The following is a 21,776-nucleotide window of genomic DNA, read 5'->3' on the forward strand; positions in this document are numbered from 1 at the left end:
TTTGTTTGATATTCTAGGCAATTGGTTTTATGACATTCTTTAAAAACACTTGGTACATGCAAGCCTCAATGTTTTTAAGGTATTCTCTTCTGCCCAGAATATTACATGGTTTAGAAGAAATACTACAGACTTGAGAGTTAAAAGAACCACATTTCGGTCTTAGCCATGCTACCTGGTTATCCCTCGTTAAGATAATGAATGCTATCTAGTGTGCTTTGTCATCTACAAATTTGGGGGGAAATACCTGTGCTGCCCTCCTCTAGGGTATCTTTCAGAATTAAATTGGGTATATTTATGAAGGCGCTTTGGAACCTGTATAGCACTAAGCAAATATAAGGCATAATCCTTTAAGGCCTTCCTCCATCCTATCCTTGGGAAAAATGTTCCCTAATTCTATTTGGTTGTTTTTCCTTCATTCTCTGGGTTCCCACAGTACTTACTCATATAAATTAGTATTGAAATTTATCATGTTATATTTTGTATAGTAATATACATTTCTGTTTTTTCCTAGACTGTGGTCTCCTTATTTTTTGTATGTCACCAGAGGCACATGGTTACAAACTCAACAAATGTTAACTTGAATGGATTATTCTAAATTTGATTAACAACAGGCTTAAACCTTAATTAATGATAAATGGATTATTAGGGCAACTTCATTTATGTTTATGGTAAACAATTCTCATTTTAATGTTATATGTCTGGCTATTATTACATCATGAATGAAATATTTAGAAAATTCCTAAACCAGAGCTGCTATGGTTAAACTGTGTGACATCACGGTAATGTAACTCCCATAAAATGGTGCTCTAAAACAGTTAGAATGAAAGGAAACACTTATGAAATATTATCTTGTAAATCTAGTTTAAGACTAGTTTAAAATAGCCAAGGCTGCCAGGCATGGTGGTTCATGCCTGTAATCACAGCACTTTGGGAAGCCAAGGTAAGAGGGTTGCTTGAGGCCAGGAGTTTGAGACAAGCCTAGGCAACACAGTGAGACTCCATCTCTACAAAAAACAAACAAACAAACAAACAAAAAATTAGCCAGGTGTGGTGGTGTGTGCCTGTAGTCTCCACTACTCAAGAGGCTGAGGTAGGAGGATGGCGTGATCTCGGGTGGTTGAGGCTGTAGTGAGCCGTGATCGCGCCACTGCACTCCAGCCTGGGTAACAGATTGAGACCCAGTTTCAAAAATAAATAAATAAAGTAAAATAGCTAAGCCAGAGCAATATAAATGCAGACAAGAATACAATAAACCCTGAGGAATTATACAAACCAAAGTATTTCAATGCTGCAAAATGCTCAGCATTGTACCTGATTTAAATGTATGGTCTTGGACATGGATGAAGCTGAAAACCATTACTCCCAGCAAACTAACACAGAAACAGAAAACCAAACACCGCATGTTCTCACTCACAAGTGGGAGCTGAACAATGAGAACACATGGACACAGGGAGGGGAACATCACAAAGCGGGACCTGTCGGGGGTGGGGGGCTAGGGGAGGAATAGCATTAGGAGAAATACCTAACGTAGATGACAGGCTGATGGGTGCAGCAAATCCCCATGGCACATGTATACCTATGTAACAAACCTGCACGTTCTGCATATGTGTAAGTATAAAAAAAAAAGTATGGTCTTAAGGAAAGGAATCACTGTAAGCTATGAGTATTGGCTATATATAGGTACACATACGTACATACATACATACATACATACACACACACACATTTACCACATTTACTTACATGCCCTTCCTACTTTCCTTTCTACCTCCCTTCACTGACTGACTTGGCTGGCTGGCTGACTTTTGAGACAGGGTCTTACTCTGTCACCCAGGCTGGAGTGCAGTGGTGCAATGACAGCTCACTGTAGCCTTGACCTTCTGGGCTCAAGTGATTCTTCCACCTCAGTCTCCAGAGCAGGTGGGACTACAGGTGCACACCATCAAGCCCCGCTAATTTTTTTTTTTTAACTTTTTGTAGAAACAGGGTCTTCCTGTGTTTCCCAGGCTGGTCTCTAACTCCAGTACCTAAGTGATACTTCTGCCTCGGCCTCTCAAAGTGCTGGAATTACAGGTGTGCACCTGCACCTGACCAAAAGCTTTTAAAAGTATTAATTTCTCTAACACTTTTTCCTAGTGTTTTCAACCTAATCAAGAAGAAAAATCTCATTCATTTATTCTGTAGTTAGGCCAAGTTGTTTTAGTAAGAGGTCAATTTTAATCTCTTTCACATCTGTCATTTATAGTTGTAATTAATTTTTAGTTATCAATTTACATACTGAGTTAAACTGAACATTTTACATAAATTCTCACAGGCCTAGCAAAAGTACTTACTACTTCTTCTTAACTACTTATTAATTAATGCTAGCAAAATAGCATTAACAGATTAGAAGGCTAGAAAAACATTTCAGCTTGTCATCGAAAATGTGGCCAAGACTCAGTGGAATTTCTAATCCTTTTCACTTTCAATGAAACCTCCGATAACACCCTCATCCATTAAGTTAATCAGACCTTGCCTCCTATCTTACCAGGAACTTGGAAGCCCTCGGACCTGACTTCATCTTCTACTTCAGCAAAATTTACTTATAATCCCTCCCACCCTTTCTTCGTGCCCTCTAATCACAAAGGAAAAGGTATTCAATCCTTCTACCACTCTCTTCCAGGGCTCCAGATTCCAGCCTTCTAGCCTTTTCAAGAATCTTCCTCATCTCCATCTATTAGTCAGAACAGGGAGGTTTGACAAGGAACATGAAGTGCCTTCCTGATATTGTGTGTTCTACACACTGATCTGAGGGGGGCTTCACAGATATACAGATGTGTACACATTCTTTGAGCTGTACACTTATGGTTGTACACTTTGCTATATATAAATTATACTTTAATAATAAAAAACAATCTTTATCAGTTATTTATACTCTTTCCATTATCATTAACCTGTTTCCTCTCTGCAGATCCTTTCTACCATTATTTAAACTTGCTCAAGCTTCAGCCAACTTTAAAAAAAAAAAAACTTCCCTCAACCCACATTTCTCATTATTTACTACCTTCTCTCCTTCTCCCTTTCAAAGCCAAGCTCATTCAAAGAGCTTTATATATTCACTGTCTCCTCTTCCTCTCTTCCAATTTATTACAACTCACTGAAATCTGGCTTCTCACCCTACTAGTCCACTGAACTGATACTGCTGTCCTCCAGGTTAACAACACCTGTGCTATTGCTAATCTAATAATTTTTTTAGTCCTTGTTTTATTTCACTTGCAGATCACTCTTCTCAAAGTTCCCTAACATTAAACTCTCCTGTTGTTGTTTTTTTTCCTACTTCTAGTCACTCCTTTTAAGGCTCCACTTCCTCTAATAATTCCTTCAGTGTCCCTGTTTCTCAGGAACTACATCCTCAATCCTCTTCTCTCTCACATTACTACTCCCCTGGATGAGCTCCACTACTCTCATGTCTTCCATCACCGTCACATCACACTGGCGACACCCAGATTTACATCCTCAGCCCAGACCGCTGTCTGACATCTCTCTAGGTACCTCTGGAGATCCAACTACTACTGCCTGGACATCTGAAACTCATACAAAACTGAACTCATAATTCTACTTATATATTCCCCCTCTGATTTTTCCTCTTAGGAAATGACACCATCATTAACCAATTTAACCAACTGGTTCAAATCAGGCAACTCATGATTGACAGTAGTAACTCATGACTAATTCTTTATGTTAATGATTCAGCAGAGTACACAAGCACCCAAGACACACAGCTAACTTTATGTTCCTGTTGTCACTGCCACCAGAATGGCTCTCTGACCATGGGAGAGGTCTGTGCTAAAGCTGGTAGCAGTCTACAACCTTTTCCTTACCTTCCTTCCTCTACTGCTTTAGGTTGTCATGCTTTTTCATTAGACTACAAGCTTGTTAAGAGCAGAGATAACGTCTTATTCACTAAATCCCTAGTCTAACACAGTCAGCCCTCAAAAAATATTTGTTGAAATAAATAAAAAATATAACCAAAAATATAAGTAAACTCTTGACCAAACACACCCAGAGATAGGTTGTATCTCTTCATCCAGACATTATCTCACCATCACCAACAAGGAGAGGAGGAATGGTAGGGACAGCAGACAGTGGACTTGGGCTGGTTGTAGAACAAACCTCTCCCCCTGCTCGGGCACAGCTCCGGTACTACTAACAGTGGCAATGGCAAGAGCAGGAATGTGTGTTTAGGGTTTATCTTGGGTGTTAGAGTTTTGGTAAATTTTTTCCCCTAGTATCATTAAACATTTGCCACCTAACTGATAAATCACACTAACTGGTGACAGTGCACGGGGAGCAGGGGAAACAGGCACTGGCTAGATACTCTGGTTAATATTACTTTAACAAGAAGAAAACAGAAGCAGAGACTAAAATCCAAGTTTGTGTGCTTCTAAAGCCTGTACTCTTTCCATTATGTCCTACTGGCTCTATCGAACACTATTCCTGGGATCTTCTCTTATTCATCTATTTTATATGGACTGTGATAATACAATAAAGACTTTTGTTCCAAGGAACAAATTGCCTGTATCCAGTTAGGGCTGTGGAATCTAACTCCTTCAATTCTTTTAACAGTTGCTGTATGGCATAGTAGAAACAACGCTGGATTTGGAAATAAAAAAACACATACCTGCATCCCATTCTGGCACTGCAATGCTGACAGTTACAACTTGTGTGAGTTTAAGCTTCTTTGGCTAGAACTTCGTTAGTAATAATAACTGTCCTATGCAGCTCTGAAGTATGTTGTAAAGTCCAAATGAGGTAATGTTTAAGAAATATTTTACAAAGGTAAATATATGAAATTAATGGTCAACATTACTACAGAAACTAATATATTACAATGTATTTAGGTTATTCATGATAAAAAAAAAAAGACTTCATTTCCTACCTGAATTATATCCCCAGAATTAAAACTCATCTCATCATGGTTCCTTGCTTCAAAGGGGTATAATGCTCTATAATTCACCAAAACACTAGCTGTCTCACCTAAAGAGAAGACAATTGTCATTATTTGCAACTTACATGTATACATATCTTTGCTATGACTCAATAAAGAGCTCTAAAACCTAAAAGAAAAAAATTGAGCACCAAATAGTACAATGAAAATCCACTTGACACAGACTTGTTAGGATTTCAGTATCTTGACTAGTCATCTAACAAAAAAGCAAACAAGGATGCTCATCTTAAGTAAGGTAGGAGGCAGCAAAACAAAGAGATGACTTGCAGGATGAAGCACATACATGGGTAGAAAGGAAAGCGCAGGAGTGGGGGCCAGGCTGAGCGGTACAAAGTGGAAGGAGACCAAGCAAAGAGAGGCTTAGTTTGATCTGTGGAGGTCTGAATATAACAGGGAAGAAAAGGACAAAAAGGGGGGTCTCAAAAGAGAAGATTAGCAAGTTAACAGGGATGGCTGAAGAAAAATCTACAGATCTATCAGAATGGTTCTAAAAGGAAAATAGTGGAAGAGTACACAAATATACTGAATTTGCGGCACTATTCACAATAGCAAAGACTTGGAACCAACCCAAATGTCCAACAACGATAGAATGGATTAAGAAGATGTGGCACATATACACCATGGAGTACTATGCAGCCATAAAAAATGATGAGTTCATGTCCTTTGTAGGGACATGGATGAAACTGGAAATCATCATTCTCAGTAAACTATCGCAAGGACAAAAAACCAAACACCGCATGTTCTCACTCATAGGTGGGAATTGAACAGTGAGAACACATGGACACAGGAAGGGGAACATCACACTCCGGGGACTGTTGTGGGGTTGGGGGAGGAAGGACGGATAGCATTAGGAGATACATCTAATGCTAAATGACGAGTTAATGGGTGCAGCACACAAACATGGCACATGGATACATATGTAACAAACCTGCACATTGTGCACATGTACCCTAAAACTTAAAGTACAATAAAAAATATATATGATAAATTAAAAAAATAAAATTGTTTACTTTGTTCATCTTTAGAATAAATGCTTTAACTTATAAAATTTCAACACACTGTATCATTAATAATGATTCAAAGGGTTTATGTATCTAAAAGAGATACAATACTACTAAAAGTATTGTAGAAATTGAGGTGTATCAAAATTTTACTGTTGTTTCATTAAATAGCTTAGTTATAGTGGAGTAAAATTTTAAAATATTTAAAACTATTTTACTTCAATTATGAAAACCATGTCAGAGTCTTTTCACAATCAGTAGTACCTATCTTCTTTTCTCCTGCTGTGCTAAGATTTCTACTGCTGTGTTAAGATTTCAGCCTGTTTTAATAAGCCTACATGCTTTTTATCCAAGTTTAATTTATAAAAAGGTTTTTTCTGACTCTACAATTAGTATCTTTCTAATTTTCTTCCCTTTTTTTGTCTCTTATCAGGTCATTTCTCTCTTGTTGCTTTTGTTCTACTGTCTCAAAGTATCCTTATCCTTACGTTTTTTCTCTTCGGCTTTCAAAGTATCCTTATCCTTACGTTGTTTCTCCTCAGTTTTCCGTTCCTCTTCTTGAATTTTTTCTTGTGTTTTTTCTTCCTGAAGTCGCTTTTGTTTTTCTTCTTCCTCCTTTCTAAGATTTTCTTTCCATAAGTTTTCTTTTCCTTGCTTTGCTTTCCTTTACATAAAAGAAAAAGAGTTTGTATAATGTCCTAGAAATTTTTTACACTAAATAAAAACATACTATAAGATCTGGTTCCTGTCAAGATGAAGAACTAGTAATGAAGTATTAGTACAGGCGTGGGGAGAAACTGCTGAGATCAGAGGTGAAAGGAAAACAAATCAATCAATCAATCAAGAAAAGCTTTGGAAGCTTTGGATTGATTAGTGGATGCACTGGGGTGTATGACTGACAATTTCCCACACCCAAAAATTCCCTCCTGCTAACCAACCTCCAAACTCAAGAAAAAAAGAAAAAGGTTGAAACGGAACCATTCAGCAAATAAATCTAAAAATTATATCTAAGTTTCCTTCCTTTCTCTCCAGATACTTGATAAGAACTGTCTTCCAGCTGTTATTCCCACTGTCCTATTTAATCTTTGTTTCAGGGGTTTAGTTGTTGTTGCTGTGGAAATAGGAAATGCTTCTAGAAAAATAACCTACTTTTTTTTTTTTTTTTTTTTTAAAGAGAGAGGGTCTTACTCTATGGCCCAGGCTAGAGTACAGTGGTTCAATCACAGGTCACTGCAGCCTAGATCTCCTGGGCTCAAGTGATCCTCCTGCCTCAGCCTCCAAAGTAGCTAGCACCACAGGCACGTCACTATACCTAGCCAACTTTTTAATTTTTTTTTTGTAGAGACAAGGTCTTGCTATGTTGCCCAGTCTGGTCTGGAACTCCTGGCCTCAAGTAATCTTCCCTCCTTGGCCTCCAAAGTGCTGAGATTACAGGCATGAGCCACTGCGCCCAGTCTACTTTTTATATTATTACTTCAAAAAGTCTTTTTTGTTTGCTTAGATAATACAGCATTTCTCCTCTCTAGGCCCACGTGCTTTGGTAAACATTTCAATGAAATCTAACACAGCTACAGTTTGATTTCCAGCCAGTCAAGGTGATCTGTGATCAATTATTTTAGTATTAGAACTCATGCATCTTATAGTTCTCCTTTGCATGTATTTTCACAACCTTACTCAGAGGTAGAGTTGCCACCACTAAATTTAGCACCTTCTCCAAGCCTCAGCACTATCAGGGCAGTGAAGATTATAGCTGGATACATTCCTGAGATTTGTCAGCATATATACCCTTCCTAAGTGGGAACCTTGGCATAATTCCACATCTCTATTCCTTAATTCCTGAAGGAATCTGGAAATCCTGGATAATTCAAAATATTGTAGGCCCTTAGTCATCAATGCTTTCTCCTTATCTCCCAACTGTTTCAGACTTCATACTGTGGTTCACTAGCCCATTTACTAGATTCCTTCCAACACTTTCCAAACCTCCTTCATCCTCTATCATGTCACAGAACGCTTCCTCCGGCAACTTTCATAACTGACTTCTGGTTCTCCTGTGAGGAAAATGCTTCTCTTGCAGTCCTCACTCAATGTCAACTAATATCCCCTTTCTTAGTTCCTCTGTAACTTTCCGGGACACTTTTCCAAGCCTAGTAATTAATACTCAGTTAGTTTTCATTTGAATTTTTACAGCATTATAAATATCACTATCAGAGTACTTAGCACATATTTAGCACAACAAAAAAACCAGAGGGCTCATTAAATTAAAATTTTCTATATATTTTTTAAGCTCTTCATTCTTTCCATCAACTCCTCCTGCCAGGTTATCATGGCCACATAAATATGAGACTAGGACAACCTGGATAAGGCTCCTTGCTTAATTTAAGGAAAGGATGTCAGGCCCCTCTACTCTAGGCTTACTGAGGGGTGGTACTTGGCTGAGCTCACCCTGCAGGAAACCATGCCAGAATTCTGGTAAATGTTATGTAAGAGTTACTGGTTGAGAAATCAGTCCAGTGCCACAGGATGCCTCAGAAGCTGGGCAAAGGGCAAAGAGGCCATATGTAACATGTGAAAACCTATTACCAATACCTTGGGGAAAAGAAGGGAATATACCTGGGCAAATGGCCAATCAAACCAAGATGTGGTACTAAGACCCAGCTTCAGACTGAGTAGGTCCTATACGCACTTCTGCTCTCTTTGATTTCTCTTCTCTACTACCTAAGATAATGTGCAAGGATGATGAATGAAATTAAACGCATATAACTAGTATATTCTTTTGGCCTGAAAGGAATTGTGAACACGATGAAGAAAGATTAAGGTAACTGCATATGTCAATAGAAAGTTCTGACATAAGGATTAGCTGTGGAACCACTGCACAGCTCCCTTATGTAATTAAGTGGCACAAGTCAAGCAGTAAATAAGAGCTATAAGAGCTACTTCGTTTGAACTTTACTTTCTCTACTTCTATCTTATTCTATTATCTCGTTAGGAGGTCACAAAAACAGGGGTCTAGATCACCAGGCGCAGTGGCTCACGCCTATAATCCCGGCACTTCAGAAGGCCAAGGCGGGCAGATTGCTTGAGCCCAGGAGTTTGAGACCGGCCTGGGCAACACAGAGAGGCCTCATTCCTATTAAAATTCAAAAAAAATTAGCAGGGAGTGGTGGTGCATGCCTATATTCCTAGCTACTCAGTGGGAGCTTAGGCGGGAGGACTGCTTGAGCCCAGGAGGTCGAGGCTGCAGTGATCCCTGATCATGCCACTGCAATCCGGCCTGGGTGACAGAGCAAGGACCCTGTCTCAAAATAAATAAATGGGGGTCTAGGAGTAAACAATATTACAGTTATTCATTTAACTGTCTTAATCTCCTATTAGAATTATGAGGAGTAATCCAAAGTCTACCAGCATCACAGCCAACAACAGCCACTCAAAAAAATGTGTTGGAGGTGGCTACTTTAAAACCATTAAGAATAGAGGCCTGCTAAACGGTAATGTGTCTTTCTTGCCTCCCTAGTAACTATTTAGCTTTTTCATAGAAATTACTCATCTACTCTTTACCAAGGCAAAAAAATACTGGTTCATCCATATTTGTTAACTAATTATACTACTTTCTGATACCAGAGAACTTGGAAGAAAGAGGAACGTATTAGAAAAAGAATCTTAATGGCAGAAAAATACCATGCAAAGTTTCTAAATGAATAATTCTAGGCTTCGGATACCACAAATGTCTTACTTCTCCTTACTATAAATGGAGGCAATTAATATATCTCAGTGATAAAAAGAAAAATGCATCAATGTGGCATTCTACATTCAGTATTACTATATACAATTAAGTATTCTGCTTTTACAATCTTTCAGGAAACTAATACAGGTTTGACTCCAAAGTCTGTTATTTTTCACTAGTAGAAAATAAAATCAGTTACTGCAAACTTGATCCCTAAAAGGATTGAACTTATGAGATCTAGAATCTGATTAGGATAATCCTTTTATTTTCCTTAAATTTTCATAAACTAAAGACATGAGCAACAAAATTACAATTCTAATGGCAATATAGCACAATAAATATATCAGCTATATTACCTTGCAGCCTCATCTTCTAGTTTCTTTTTCTGTATTAGTTCTAATCTTTTTCTTTCTATTTCCTTCAACTTGTCACGTTTGATCTTATAAAGTTGTTCAAGGGCTAACTGCTGTGTGTTGTAGGTTTCTCTCAGTTCCTAAGGAGAAAAAGAAAATAAGTCAATACGTGAATGATTTAAATATGCTTGTCATATGTATTAATGTGGCATTTGCATTAAAAGATAAAACTCCTACAGCAAGTTGAACTAAATTTAAAAGATTTAAAGTTTTAAAAAATATTTAGATAATAAAAAAAACCTTAAGTATTTAAACCATATAGCTCCTGAGATAAACACATTAAAATAATCTACTTTTCTATCAATTCATTTCTACGGAACACAGAATCTTTAACAAGCCAATGCTTTGATTTGGTACATCATTTTCAATTTAAAAAAGCAATCCATTAAAAATATGGGGGAATAATTTGCTTGTTATAACATCTGAAGAGAAATTTTGTTCAGTCATGTTTTTGACATATGTAGTTTAACCAAGTTATTTTTATCCAATATGATCTTGAACTAAACACAGAATTATTAAATAATTTAGTTCAAAACTAAAAATGGAAAAAGATGTCTGCCTAAAATCATGACTACCATGAGCCAAAATAATGAAAAGTATTCCAAACAGAAGTTGAAATGAACAACTGCTTATTGAACATCTAGTTGTATGCTAAGTGCTATAAAGCATTCCAAGGGGATCCAATACAAGGCTGACTTCCAAGTCTACAGACTTTGCCTTTAAAGAGTTCACAATCTCGGTGTAGAGGCAAGTGTCAACATGCAGGGCAGAGGTAAATTCCTTAGCAGGAACTTGTGATTATCTGTTCAGCATTTTTTTTTTTCCTCTTCTTCAACAGCACCCTGCCTTCCTCTGGGAAACTGATCTTTCCACCTTCCTCCCAACATCTTATGTGGTTTTAAAAGGTCTGCCAAACTCAGAGCTCCTCCCATTCCCACCAGGCACAATTGTTTATTCCTGACCTAAACAATCACAGCACCTTACTTCCCTGCTCAGAAACGATTGGTCCAAAGGACATAAGCATAATCCAAGCTGGCCCAGAATATTTTCCTGGGATTCACATATGTTGAAGTGGGGAGAAAGAAACCTTTCTTCAGCTATTAAACTGGGATAAAGTAAACCTGGAGCTGCCTCACAACCAAATAAGACCTGGGGATAGGAATAAAATCAACTCAGAAAAAAGAGAAGTAAAGATTAGAGACTGAGGTGGAGAGAAAGGGTACTACAGAAGCTGAATGTTCAATATCATGGCTCGGAGACCTAGGAACTGCCCCTGTCCAGCAGCCCTTCCATGGATTCAGTTAGTGGTCCTAGGATGCTTCTAATAATCACTCATTAGCTTAACTATTTTGAACTAGATCTCTTTCATTTGGAATCTACAGAACCCTGAACTAGAGAGTAGAAAAAGAAGGCTGGAGGAAAGAAGTGGGGGCAGGGGGACTTAAGAGTAATCAAAAGAAACTTCATGGCAAAGGTGAGAGCTGGACAATATTTGGGTAGAATGTTTTAGTAAAAAATGTTTTTTGGCATCAAACTATACATAATAACACAACTCCAAACTCCATTTCTTTTCAGAGATAACTATTTTATAAGTGAACCTTTTACTTGATTGAAATAGTAGATTTGATCTAAGTACAGCATGCTGTCCAGAGACTATGTCCAACATGTCTGAGCAAAACATTTACAGCTTAAGCCAATAATAATGCATACTGCTTTTATAGCGAATTTTCCACAGCTCTCAGCTTCTAGGGTTTTATTTGTTGTACCTTTCTCTAAATTCTATTGAAAAGCAGAAGAATATAGTGGTTACAATATATAGAGAAGCAAGGTGGTTTAGTGATGAGGAGCATGAGTCTGGAATAAGACTAATAAGGCTTGACTCAGGCTCTGTATATTAGCTGTATAACCTTAGGAAAGTTATAGTTTCCTCATCAGTAAAATGAGGTTAATTATAGTGCAAGGGTGTCCAATCTTTTAGCTTCCCTGGGCCACATGGAAAGAGGAAAAACTGTCTTGTGCCACATGTAAAATACACTAACGATAGCTGACGAGCTAAAAATAAATACACAAATAAATAAAATAGCAAAAAAAAATCTCATAATGTTTTAAGAAAGTTTACAAATTTGTGTAGGGCTGCATTCAAAGCCGTCCTGGGCCGCCTGTGGCCTGTGGACCACAGGTTGGGGAAGCTTGTTATGATACATGCCTCACAGAGTTGTTGTGAGGATAAAATGAGTTAATACATATAAAGTGCTTATTATAGTGCAGAGCACATAGGTTCTCAATAAATATTAGCTATTATTATTGGATGAAGTCAAAAATGAGGAGAGTACTAAGTTTAAAAGGAGAGTAAAAGGGAGCCAAATTAATGTCTGATCTCAACAAGGCTGCAGGCTTAGCCCTCCAACTTGTCCTTTAAAATACAGCTCTAAGTATTCCCTTACTAACTCTATTCCCTCCAGTGTCAGAGTTAATGAGCTTCCTTGTGCCACTCTGTATATTCCTCTACCACAGTGTCTTCCAACTATATGATTGCCTCCTCCACTGAAGTGAGTTTCTTGACAACAAGACTGTCTTTCATCAAGCTGTCTCCAGCCAACAGAGAGTCTAGTACAATATGGATATTTAATAAATATTTATTGGACAAATGAAAAATGCATAAACTATAGTCTATGCAAATTAGTAAGATTTGAAGAGCACCACAAAGCTTGCCAAGTATTTCCTCTATTTGACTATGATGATGTAAAAATTCCTATCCTTAGACCTATTCCTCTGGGTTAGGTCACTACTTCCAGGAGGTCATTGTTACACATAATAGTTAAGCAAGAAAAAAATAAACCAATCAGAATTCATTAAGAGTTGTTCTCAATCTTTTTTTTTTTTTTTTTTTTTTTTTGAGATGGAGTCTTGCTCTGTCGCCCAGGCTGGTGTGCAGTGGCGCGATCTCAGCTCACTGCAACCTCCGCCTCCCGGGTTCAAGCAATTCTCCTGCCTCAGCCTCCCGAGTAGCTGGGATTAAAGGTGTGCGCCACCACACCCAGCTAATTTTTTGTATTTTTAGTAGAGACGGGGTTTCATCATGTTGGCCAGGCTGGTCTGGAACTACTGACCTTAGGTGATCAACCCGCCTCAGCCTCTCAAAGTGCAGGAATTATAGGCGTGAGCCACCATGCCCAGACATCAATAGGTTTTCAACCTCACTGAGACCATTCTGTTGACTCCCATCATTCTCTTTCTTTATTAACACCCCTTCCTCTCTTCACATCCTTCATGTCTAGTTCACGTTTCAGAGCTCATCTTGATCATAATGCTTTTGTCAAGATCTGTAACTCTTTTGTCCCCCTCTCTTTGTGCATGTCTATTAAAACCTCAAACCTGTATGAACCATGAACCTATTTCATCAGCTTTCTCTGTGCTTATACCTAAACAGCTGAACATCGTGAGGAAAAATCACACAATTAGGCATACTTTTTTCAATTTAAATACATCACCTCCAACTTCAATAAGACATTCAACATTGCTCAGCACACTTAGGTTTTCCTCTACTAAGCTTGCATATCTGCACTGAGATGTCCATTTCATGCCTATTTCTCTCCTGAAACTTCCTAATCTTCCATCCATTCTCCTCACTGCCAGCTATAAACCTTGCCTCATTAGGCCATCAGACTGCAGCTCCCTCATCTTTCCATCTCAAAAAATCAATAGAACTTCCTGCATCTCCACCCCTCTTCTTCTGGCCTAGGCTGAGTTATATCATGTCCTCCTCTACCCAGGAAGATTCTTTCTAATGGTCCAACTTACCTCCGATTTTAAGTCTTGAAGCTGTCCATAGGGGAGTGGGCCAGGGAAGTACTGGGTAGAGAAAGGCGGGTCCCTGGCTAGGGCTTCACCCTCAGGCCTATGCCCATGAACCTAGGTGAGGACAGGCACTCCTGCCTTCGCACCCAAATGTTGCATCTTCCAAGACCACCCTGGCCTGCCACGCCACCATCCTGTGCCTATAAAAACCCGAGATCCTAAAAAGGCAGAGACATAAGTGGCCGGACATCGTGAGGAACACATCGGCAGAAGATGACACAAGCAGCTGGTCATCAAGAGCACGCCGGTGGAAGAGCATGTCAACAGGCACCAGCAGGCCAGCAGGCCATTGACCAGAGGAACAACGCGGAGTTTGGCCAGAGCAGTGAGAAGTCAGGTTGCGGCCCGACTCCAGGGTAAAACCATCTCCCTTCTGGCTCCCCCATCTGCTGAGAGCTACTTCTACTCAATAAAACCTTGCATTCATTCTCCAAGCCCACGTGTGATCCAATTCTTCCAGTACACGAAGGCAAGAAACCCTGGGATACAGAAATCCCTCTGTTCTGTCCTTGTGATAAGGAAAGGGGTCTGAGCTGGGTAACACAAACCGCCTATAGACGGCAAACTAAAAGAGCACTCTGTGACACATCCCACTGGGGCTTCAGCTGTACACATTCACCCCTAGACATTGCTGTGGGGTCAGAGCCCCACAGCCTGCCCATCTGTATGCTCCCCTAGAGGTTTGAGCAGGGGGGCACTGAAGAAGTGAGCCACACTCCCATCACTTGCTCTTTGAGGGGGACAAGGGAACATTTCCCGTTTCACTGTCAACTTCCTACTCTCTACCAACAAATTTAACTGCATTCATATCCATCTTCTCCCCGTATGTTACACTGAAAGTATTCTTCTTATCTAATCCTTTAATCTGTGCTCTCCATTCCATCTTAATCTGCTTCTTCAGGGACTTTGCTCCATCAATTACCACAATCTCAATCTTTCTCTCTTTCCCCCTGTCTCCTCCTTTCTCTTCTCTTTACTATTTCCTTCAAGTCTTTCTTAAACCAAAAAAAAAAAAAAAATTTCCTTTGACCCCCATGCATTTTTCTTTTCTTTCTAAGAGTTGTTGCTACTCACTTAACCCTTCCTCAACTCTTACTCATTCCTGATCCACTGCAATCCAGCTTCTGCTTATCACTCAAGTGAAATGGCACTTTTAGCAAGGTCTTCAAAAGTTTCCTTTTTGACAAATTCAATGGATATTTTTCTTTTTCTTTTTTTTTTTTTTTTTGAGACGGAGTTTTGCTCTTGTTGACCAAGCTGGAGTGCAATGGTGCGACCTTGGCTCACTGCAACCTCCGCCTCCCGGGTTCAAGCGATTCTCCCGTCTCAGCTTCCTGAGTAGCTGAGATTACAGGCATCCGCCACTATGCCCGGATAATTTTTTGTATTTTTAGTAGAGACGGGGTTTCACCATGTTGGCCACATTGGTCTCGAACTCCTGACCTCAGGTGATCCACCCGTCTTGGCCTCCCAAAGTGCTGGGATTACAGGCGTGAGCCACCACGCCTGGCCAATATTTTTTAGTATTATGTTAACTAATAACTCTGTATCATTTTCTAGTAACTACAGAAGACCTCTTTTCTTGCTTTCTGTGACAACACAGTCTCCTGACTGCTCTGACAGTATAGATTTCCTATCTATCTCTTTAGTTTCCTAAATTGCTCTGATGAAAGTATCAATAAGCAGTGTAAGTCTGGAAGGCAGGAAGCAGAAGGAACAAAGTAAAACAAGGGACAAGAATAACTGCTGGCCTGTGGAGAATCAAATGCTAACTGAAAGAATCAGATTCTGTGAGGGAGAACAGTCCACAAATCATCATTAAACTTCACTTTACAGACGAAGAAACTTAGTTTAGTTTCTATGCAATCCGTAGCAAAAGTTCTAAAAACCATATAATCTGGCCATTCATGCCATAACCATAAAGGCTAAAATATGGGTCCCCTGCTGCTACCATCTTTCCAATTTGCCCTACTTTGCTCAGGTAACAAATGAACTCTACTTATCATGTTTCTGTCTTCACTGTGGAATATATATGCATATAGGCACCTGCCCTATTGCCATCCATTTTAGTACTGAGTAAAATGTGTAGTCAAAATCTACTAGAGTCAGCCAGCAGTAAACATAAAGCACACTTCTTTAAGCTCTATTAAAATATTTTTAATACTCTACATTATACATGGCAAAGAGAAATAGTTATTTATATAATTTAAACATTTTTATCTGATGTGCAAGCATGTCTAAATATGAGCCTGGTAACTAGACCTGACTAAAGTTGCCCCTGCATTATTCGTTCTTTAAAATTGTCCTTAAAACAGTATTAGGAAGCAGCTTGGTGCATATATGACATAAACTTGCCCTAGATTTCATGAAGTATTAAGTTTTATTTTAAACACTGATTTTCGGTGATATGGGTAAGTGATTTAATCTCACATTTTCCTTTGAATTGAGTTAGTAATCATCTTTATCAGCTAACCCACTCACAGGGATGTTGTAAAGGAACCAGGTTATATTTCTAAGTGTCCTGGGCTTCTTTTGAGAAAGGTTACTGTGACAGGCAACCTTACTGACTTCTGGCATTAGACTCAAACAGGCAGTCAGATAGCAGAAGGATATTCAAGCAAGCAGGAAGAAAAAGGCTTATATTGTATATGTTATTTCAAACAAAGATACTCAGATAAAGGCAAAGAATAGTCTAGTTTTAAAAAAATAAAACAGTAAAGTAACTCAAAGAAAAGAAGCTAGATATTAGAAAATAACCTTAAGTAAGAGGAAGAGGTTGTTGAGACAGCTTAGCAGAGACAAAAGGCACTGAAGAACAGAGTCATCCATATTCCCACACTGTAAGATAAGGCAGATAAAAAGCCAATTAAACTATGTACAGATTTTTTTTTTTTTTTTTTTTTTTGAGATGGAGTCTCACTCTGTCGCCAGGTTGGAGTGCAGTGGCGCGATCTCAGCTCACTGCAACCTCCACCTCCTGGGTTCAAGCGATTCTCCTGCCTCAGCCTCCCGAGTAGCTGGGACTACAAGTGCATGCCACCACGCCCAGCTAACTTTTGTATTTTTAGTAGAGATGGGGTTTCACCACGTTGGCCAGGCTGGTCTCGATCTCTTGACCTCGTGATCTGCCCACCTCAGCCTCCCAAAGTGCTGGGATTACAGGCATGAGCCACCATGCCCAGTTATGTAGATTTTTTGAAGAAATAATATAGGGAAGATAAGTTGGCTGGCTTGTCTAACCAGCAATGACAAATGATTTGGTTTTCTATAAAATTTTTTTCTACTGAATATATGCTTGTGTAAAGTGTATTATTAACATTGTTCACCTCAAATTCCCTTTCCTTACCTGAAGCCACCATGTCGTCCTTTCTTTAGCATGCTGTTTACTCTATATTTGGTGTTAATGTTATTCTAAATAAGTCAGCATGATAAAAGCCATATGAAAAGAGAGATTTCTTATACAAAAGCTTTAGAAAAGCTTTATTTCTTACAGAGAATACCTTATGCTCTGGAAACTTCATATTGTTAGCAAAGGAATAACTGAGACTATTCCCAAATTTACATTCTATGCCATGAGTCTGGTTTTTAGTTTCTTTCATAGGTATGGCTTCAGTGTACAATGAATACTGTGGTGAATGATATGCAGACAGTCTATGTTTTGGACATCTGCTCTGCCACTGCGGCAAACAATGAATCATTAACTTGCTTTTCATGCAAAGTTCATAGTGCCAGATTCTGTTCTAGATTTCACTGATTATTGCATTATTTAACAAAGGTTAATTAAATTACACTTACCAAGGAAAAAAATAAAAACTGTGTTAAAAGAGCCTCTGCCACCTAAGCTATTTCAAATTTTCCATATTTCCCATTTTTGAAAATTGCCTAGGATAACATTGGCTGAGATCAGTTCTGTAATACTGACAAAGGCAATTGTTCTGGAAATGTATAGATGCCAAGACAAACAGCACATAGTCATCAAAAACTGGAAACTGATAAAGTATATGTTTAGTTATATGACACTATGTCATATAACTAGAACATTAAAAACAATCTTGAAATTCTTGTATGGTTGAAATTATAAAATAAATTATGAAAATGTAATACATATAATAGCTTTAGCTATTTATTCTATTAAATCAAAATAATGAAGGTAAGAAGGCAGTTACCTAAAAATAAATAGTATCAAAAATAAATACCTTTAGTTGATTGTTAAAAGAATCCATTTCTGATAGCTTAGATGCAGTTTCTTTTTCAAGAGCATCTAACTGTTCTTTAAGTCTTTGGCATAATTCTTCCTTTTCTAATGATTTTTTATGAAGTAAACTGACCCCTGAATCTGAAAAACAAACATCAGACAGTTTACATTTTGCAGAAGTTCGTATGTCATTACCAGCATGCCATTTACTGTTTGGTCACATTGATGTAACTAGACCAATACGAAGGATGTATACACATAATGTAGACCAGTACAAGAGAAAACACTCAGTTGTTATTTCCACTTCCCAGATTATATGCTGGAAAGAGCATCAGAGGAAATGGTTATAAGCCTTGGTTCTGCATTCAAAAGGACTAGGACCTGAAGTGAAATTCTACTTTAGGAAAGATGCTTCACCAATCGAATCCTCAGGGTTTTCATCTATACAATGAGCATAATGCTACATTAAATGAGGTGATGGATATAAAGCCATTGTATACTCTGGTCCACAGTTAATACTCAATTAATAGAAATTATAGTTACAGTAGCTTTCCATTTATTCTTAGTGCTCCCAAGAACAGGGAAATATTCACAGCAAAGATTCAATAAGTATTACTAACTGGATTATTTAGTAACATTATTTTAGGAGGTAAGAACAGAAGGTTTCATTTTATATTATCTTTTCTTACATATTCATGCAGTGACGAAGAAACCAGATGGAAACATATAATGCGGAATACATTACAATAAATTAAAATAGCAATATTATCTGTTTAAATGTCTATTTTTAACTATCACATTTTTAAAGTATAGAAGTACAAAATTTAAATGAAATGAAACATACAGAGTAAAAAATTAAAAGGCCTCAATTTCAACTGCAAGTTCATCCCCCCTTTAGGCATTTACATTTAGATGTGTAGATACTCAACTTTTATTTCCATGGGTTTTAATCGAATCATATTGTCTACATTGCTGCGCAACTTGTTTTGAATTAGTAAGGTATCTTATCAATCAGGACAAACAGATCTAGTTCATTCTTTTAAATTGCTCCATAGTAGTCTACATTATGGCTACTGCATAATTTATATTACTACCTTTCTGACTGGTATGGATAGATGTTGGTCTGTACCCACTAATCAACATCTACCCATTTCCCCCTCCCTCTAACCCCTGATAACCACTCTTCTATTCTCAGTTTCTGTATAGGAGTTCAACTTTTTTTAGATTTTATATGAAAGTGAGGTCATGCAGTATTTGTCTTTCTGTAACTGACTTACTGCATTTAGCATAAGGGAGTGCAAATATCTCTTTGAGACAGTAATTTTGTTTCCTTTGAATATATATTCAGAAGTGAGATTGCTGGATCATACAAGAGTTCTAGCTTATTTTTTTAGAAAACTTCATACTATTTTCCATAACAGCTATACCAATTTACATTCCAACAGTGTACATAGATTCCCTTGTCTCCACATGCTCACTACCACTCGTTATCTCTGATCTTTTTGATAACAGCCATCCTACCAGGTGTGAGATGATATTATATTTCAATGTGGTTTAGATTTGCATTTCCCTGATGATTAATAATGTTGAGTACCTTTTTAAATACCTCTTTATCATTTTTTAGGTCTTCTTTGGAGAAATGTCCACTCAGGTCTTTTGCCCATTTTGAAATTGGGTTGTTTTTTGGTATTGAGCTATATATATTCCTTGTATTTTGGATATAAACCACTTATCAGATACACAGCTCACAAGTATTTTCTCCCATTCCATAGACTGCCTTTTCATCTTGTTGATTGTTTCCCTTACTGTGCAGAAGCTTTTTAATTTGATGAAGTCCCACTTGTTTATTTTTGTTTCCTGAACTTTTGGTATAATATCCAAAAAATCATTGCCAAGGCCAATGTCAAAGAGCTTTTGCCAATGTTTTCTTCTAGGAGTTTTACGGTTTCTTGTCTTATGTTTAATCCATTTTGAGCTGATTTTTGAGTCTGGTATAAGGGTCCAATTTCATTCTTTTGCAGGTGGATATCCAGTTTTCCCAATACTATTTATCGAAGAGGCCATCCTTTTCCCATTGTGTCTTCTTGATACCCTTGTCAAAAATTAGTTGACCATATATACTTGGGTTTAGTTTTGGACTATTCTATTTCATAAGTCTGTATGTCTTGTAATTGACAAAAAATTATACATATATTGTATGCACGTTGTTTTGAAATATGTATACATTGTAAAATGGCTAAGTTGGGCTGATTAACATATGCATAATTAAGCTAATTAAAATAATGCATATGTTAATTAGCTGGGCTCTATTCTTTTCTGTAAATCTATGTCTTTCGTAATCAAAAAATAAAAACTTGTATATATAGTATGCATGTTGTTTTGAAATATGTATACATTGTAAAATGGCTAAATTGAGTTAATTAACATGTGCATTACCTCACATACTTACCACTTTTGTGGTGAGAACACTTAAAATCTATTCTCTTAGCAACTTTCAAGAATACAATGCACTGTTATTAACTATAGTAACCAGGTTGTACAATAGATTTCTTGAACTTACTCCTCCTATCTAACTGAAACGTTGATTTCCTTTGAGCAAACTCTCAGTGATCTCATTTTCTCCCACCAGCCCTGGTAGCCACCATTCTATTCTCTACTTTTATGGCTATATACACTCTACAAATAAATGAAATCATACTGTACTTGTCTTTCTGTGCCTGGCTTACTTCACTTAATGTAACATCTTGCAAGTTCATCCATGTTGTCCCTATGTCTGTTTTTATGCCAGTACCACACTGTTCTGATTACTATAGCTTCACAATATTTGCAAACAGGCAGTGTGATGCTTCCAACTTTGTTTTTCTTTCTCAAGATTGCTTTGGCTATTTGAAGTCTTCTGTGATTCCATATACATTTTAAAATCGCTTTTTCTATTCCTTTGAAAATGCTATTTGAATTTTGATAGAGATTGTGTTGAATCTGTATATTGCTTTGGGTAGTACAGATAATTTTTAAAATATTAATTCTTCCAATACGTGAACATGAAGTATCTTTCCATTTATTTACGTCTTTTTCAATTTCTCCCATCAACTATAGTTTTCAGTTACAGATCTTTCCCCTCTTTGGTCAAATTTATTCCTAAGTATTTAATTATTTTTGATGCTGTCATGAGTAATATTGTTTACTTGATCTCTTTTTTGAATAGTTATTGGTGTAAAAAATGCAACTGATTTTTGTATGCTGATTTTGTGTCCTACAACTTTACTCAATTCATGTATTAGTTCTAAGTTTTATTGAAGTCTTTAGGGTTTTCAACATATAGGATCATGTCATCCGCAGACAGGGATAATTTTACTACTACTTTTACAATTTGAATGTATTTTATTCTTTTTTCTTGTCTAAGTAGTCTTGCTAGTACTTCCAGCATTATGTTGAACAGAAGTGGTGAAAGTTCGTATCCCTACCTCATACCAGATCTCAGATCAAGCTTATCCAACCTGTAGGCCATGGGCCGCATGCGGCCCAGGATGGCTTTCAATGTGGCCCAACACAAATTCATAAACCTTCTTAAAACATTATGAGATTTTTTTAGCACCCATCA

The 21,776-nt window shown here is 37.7% G+C and overlaps 1 protein-coding gene and 1 non-coding gene across 9 annotated transcripts in view; both read right to left on the reverse strand.

The window, feature by feature from the left end:
* ITSN2 (intersectin 2) overlaps positions 1 to 21,776 on the reverse strand; it is a 161,165-nt gene that overhangs the window by 64,682 nt on the left and 74,707 nt on the right. For 2 of the 8 annotated variants that reach the window (XM_032172361.2, XM_032172366.2), the window contains exons 16-20: positions 18,177 to 18,316; positions 16,738 to 16,818; positions 10,066 to 10,202; positions 6,516 to 6,652; positions 4,919 to 5,016 (exon numbers count right to left, since the gene is read on the reverse strand). In XM_032172361.2, coding sequence (XP_032028252.1) covers positions 4,919 to 5,016; positions 6,516 to 6,652; positions 10,066 to 10,202; positions 16,738 to 16,818; positions 18,177 to 18,316 — 593 coding nt within the window. Of the gene's footprint in view, positions 1 to 4,918; positions 5,017 to 6,476; positions 6,653 to 10,065; positions 10,203 to 16,737; positions 16,819 to 18,176; positions 18,317 to 21,776 lie in introns of all 8 variants that reach the window. The other 6 variants (XM_032172363.2, XM_032172360.2, XM_032172365.2 and 3 more) reach the window with 3 other exon arrangements.
* LOC116481350 (small Cajal body-specific RNA 21) lies at positions 8,322 to 8,449 on the reverse strand. Its single transcript, XR_004251516.1, has one exon. It is a non-coding gene; the product is annotated as a small Cajal body-specific RNA 21 (non-coding RNA).

Source organism: Hylobates moloch, unplaced genomic scaffold, assembly GCF_009828535.3.
Source record: "Hylobates moloch isolate HMO894 unplaced genomic scaffold, HMol_V3 SCAFFOLD_13, whole genome shotgun sequence".
Taxonomy (NCBI): domain Eukaryota; kingdom Metazoa; phylum Chordata; class Mammalia; order Primates; family Hylobatidae; genus Hylobates; species Hylobates moloch.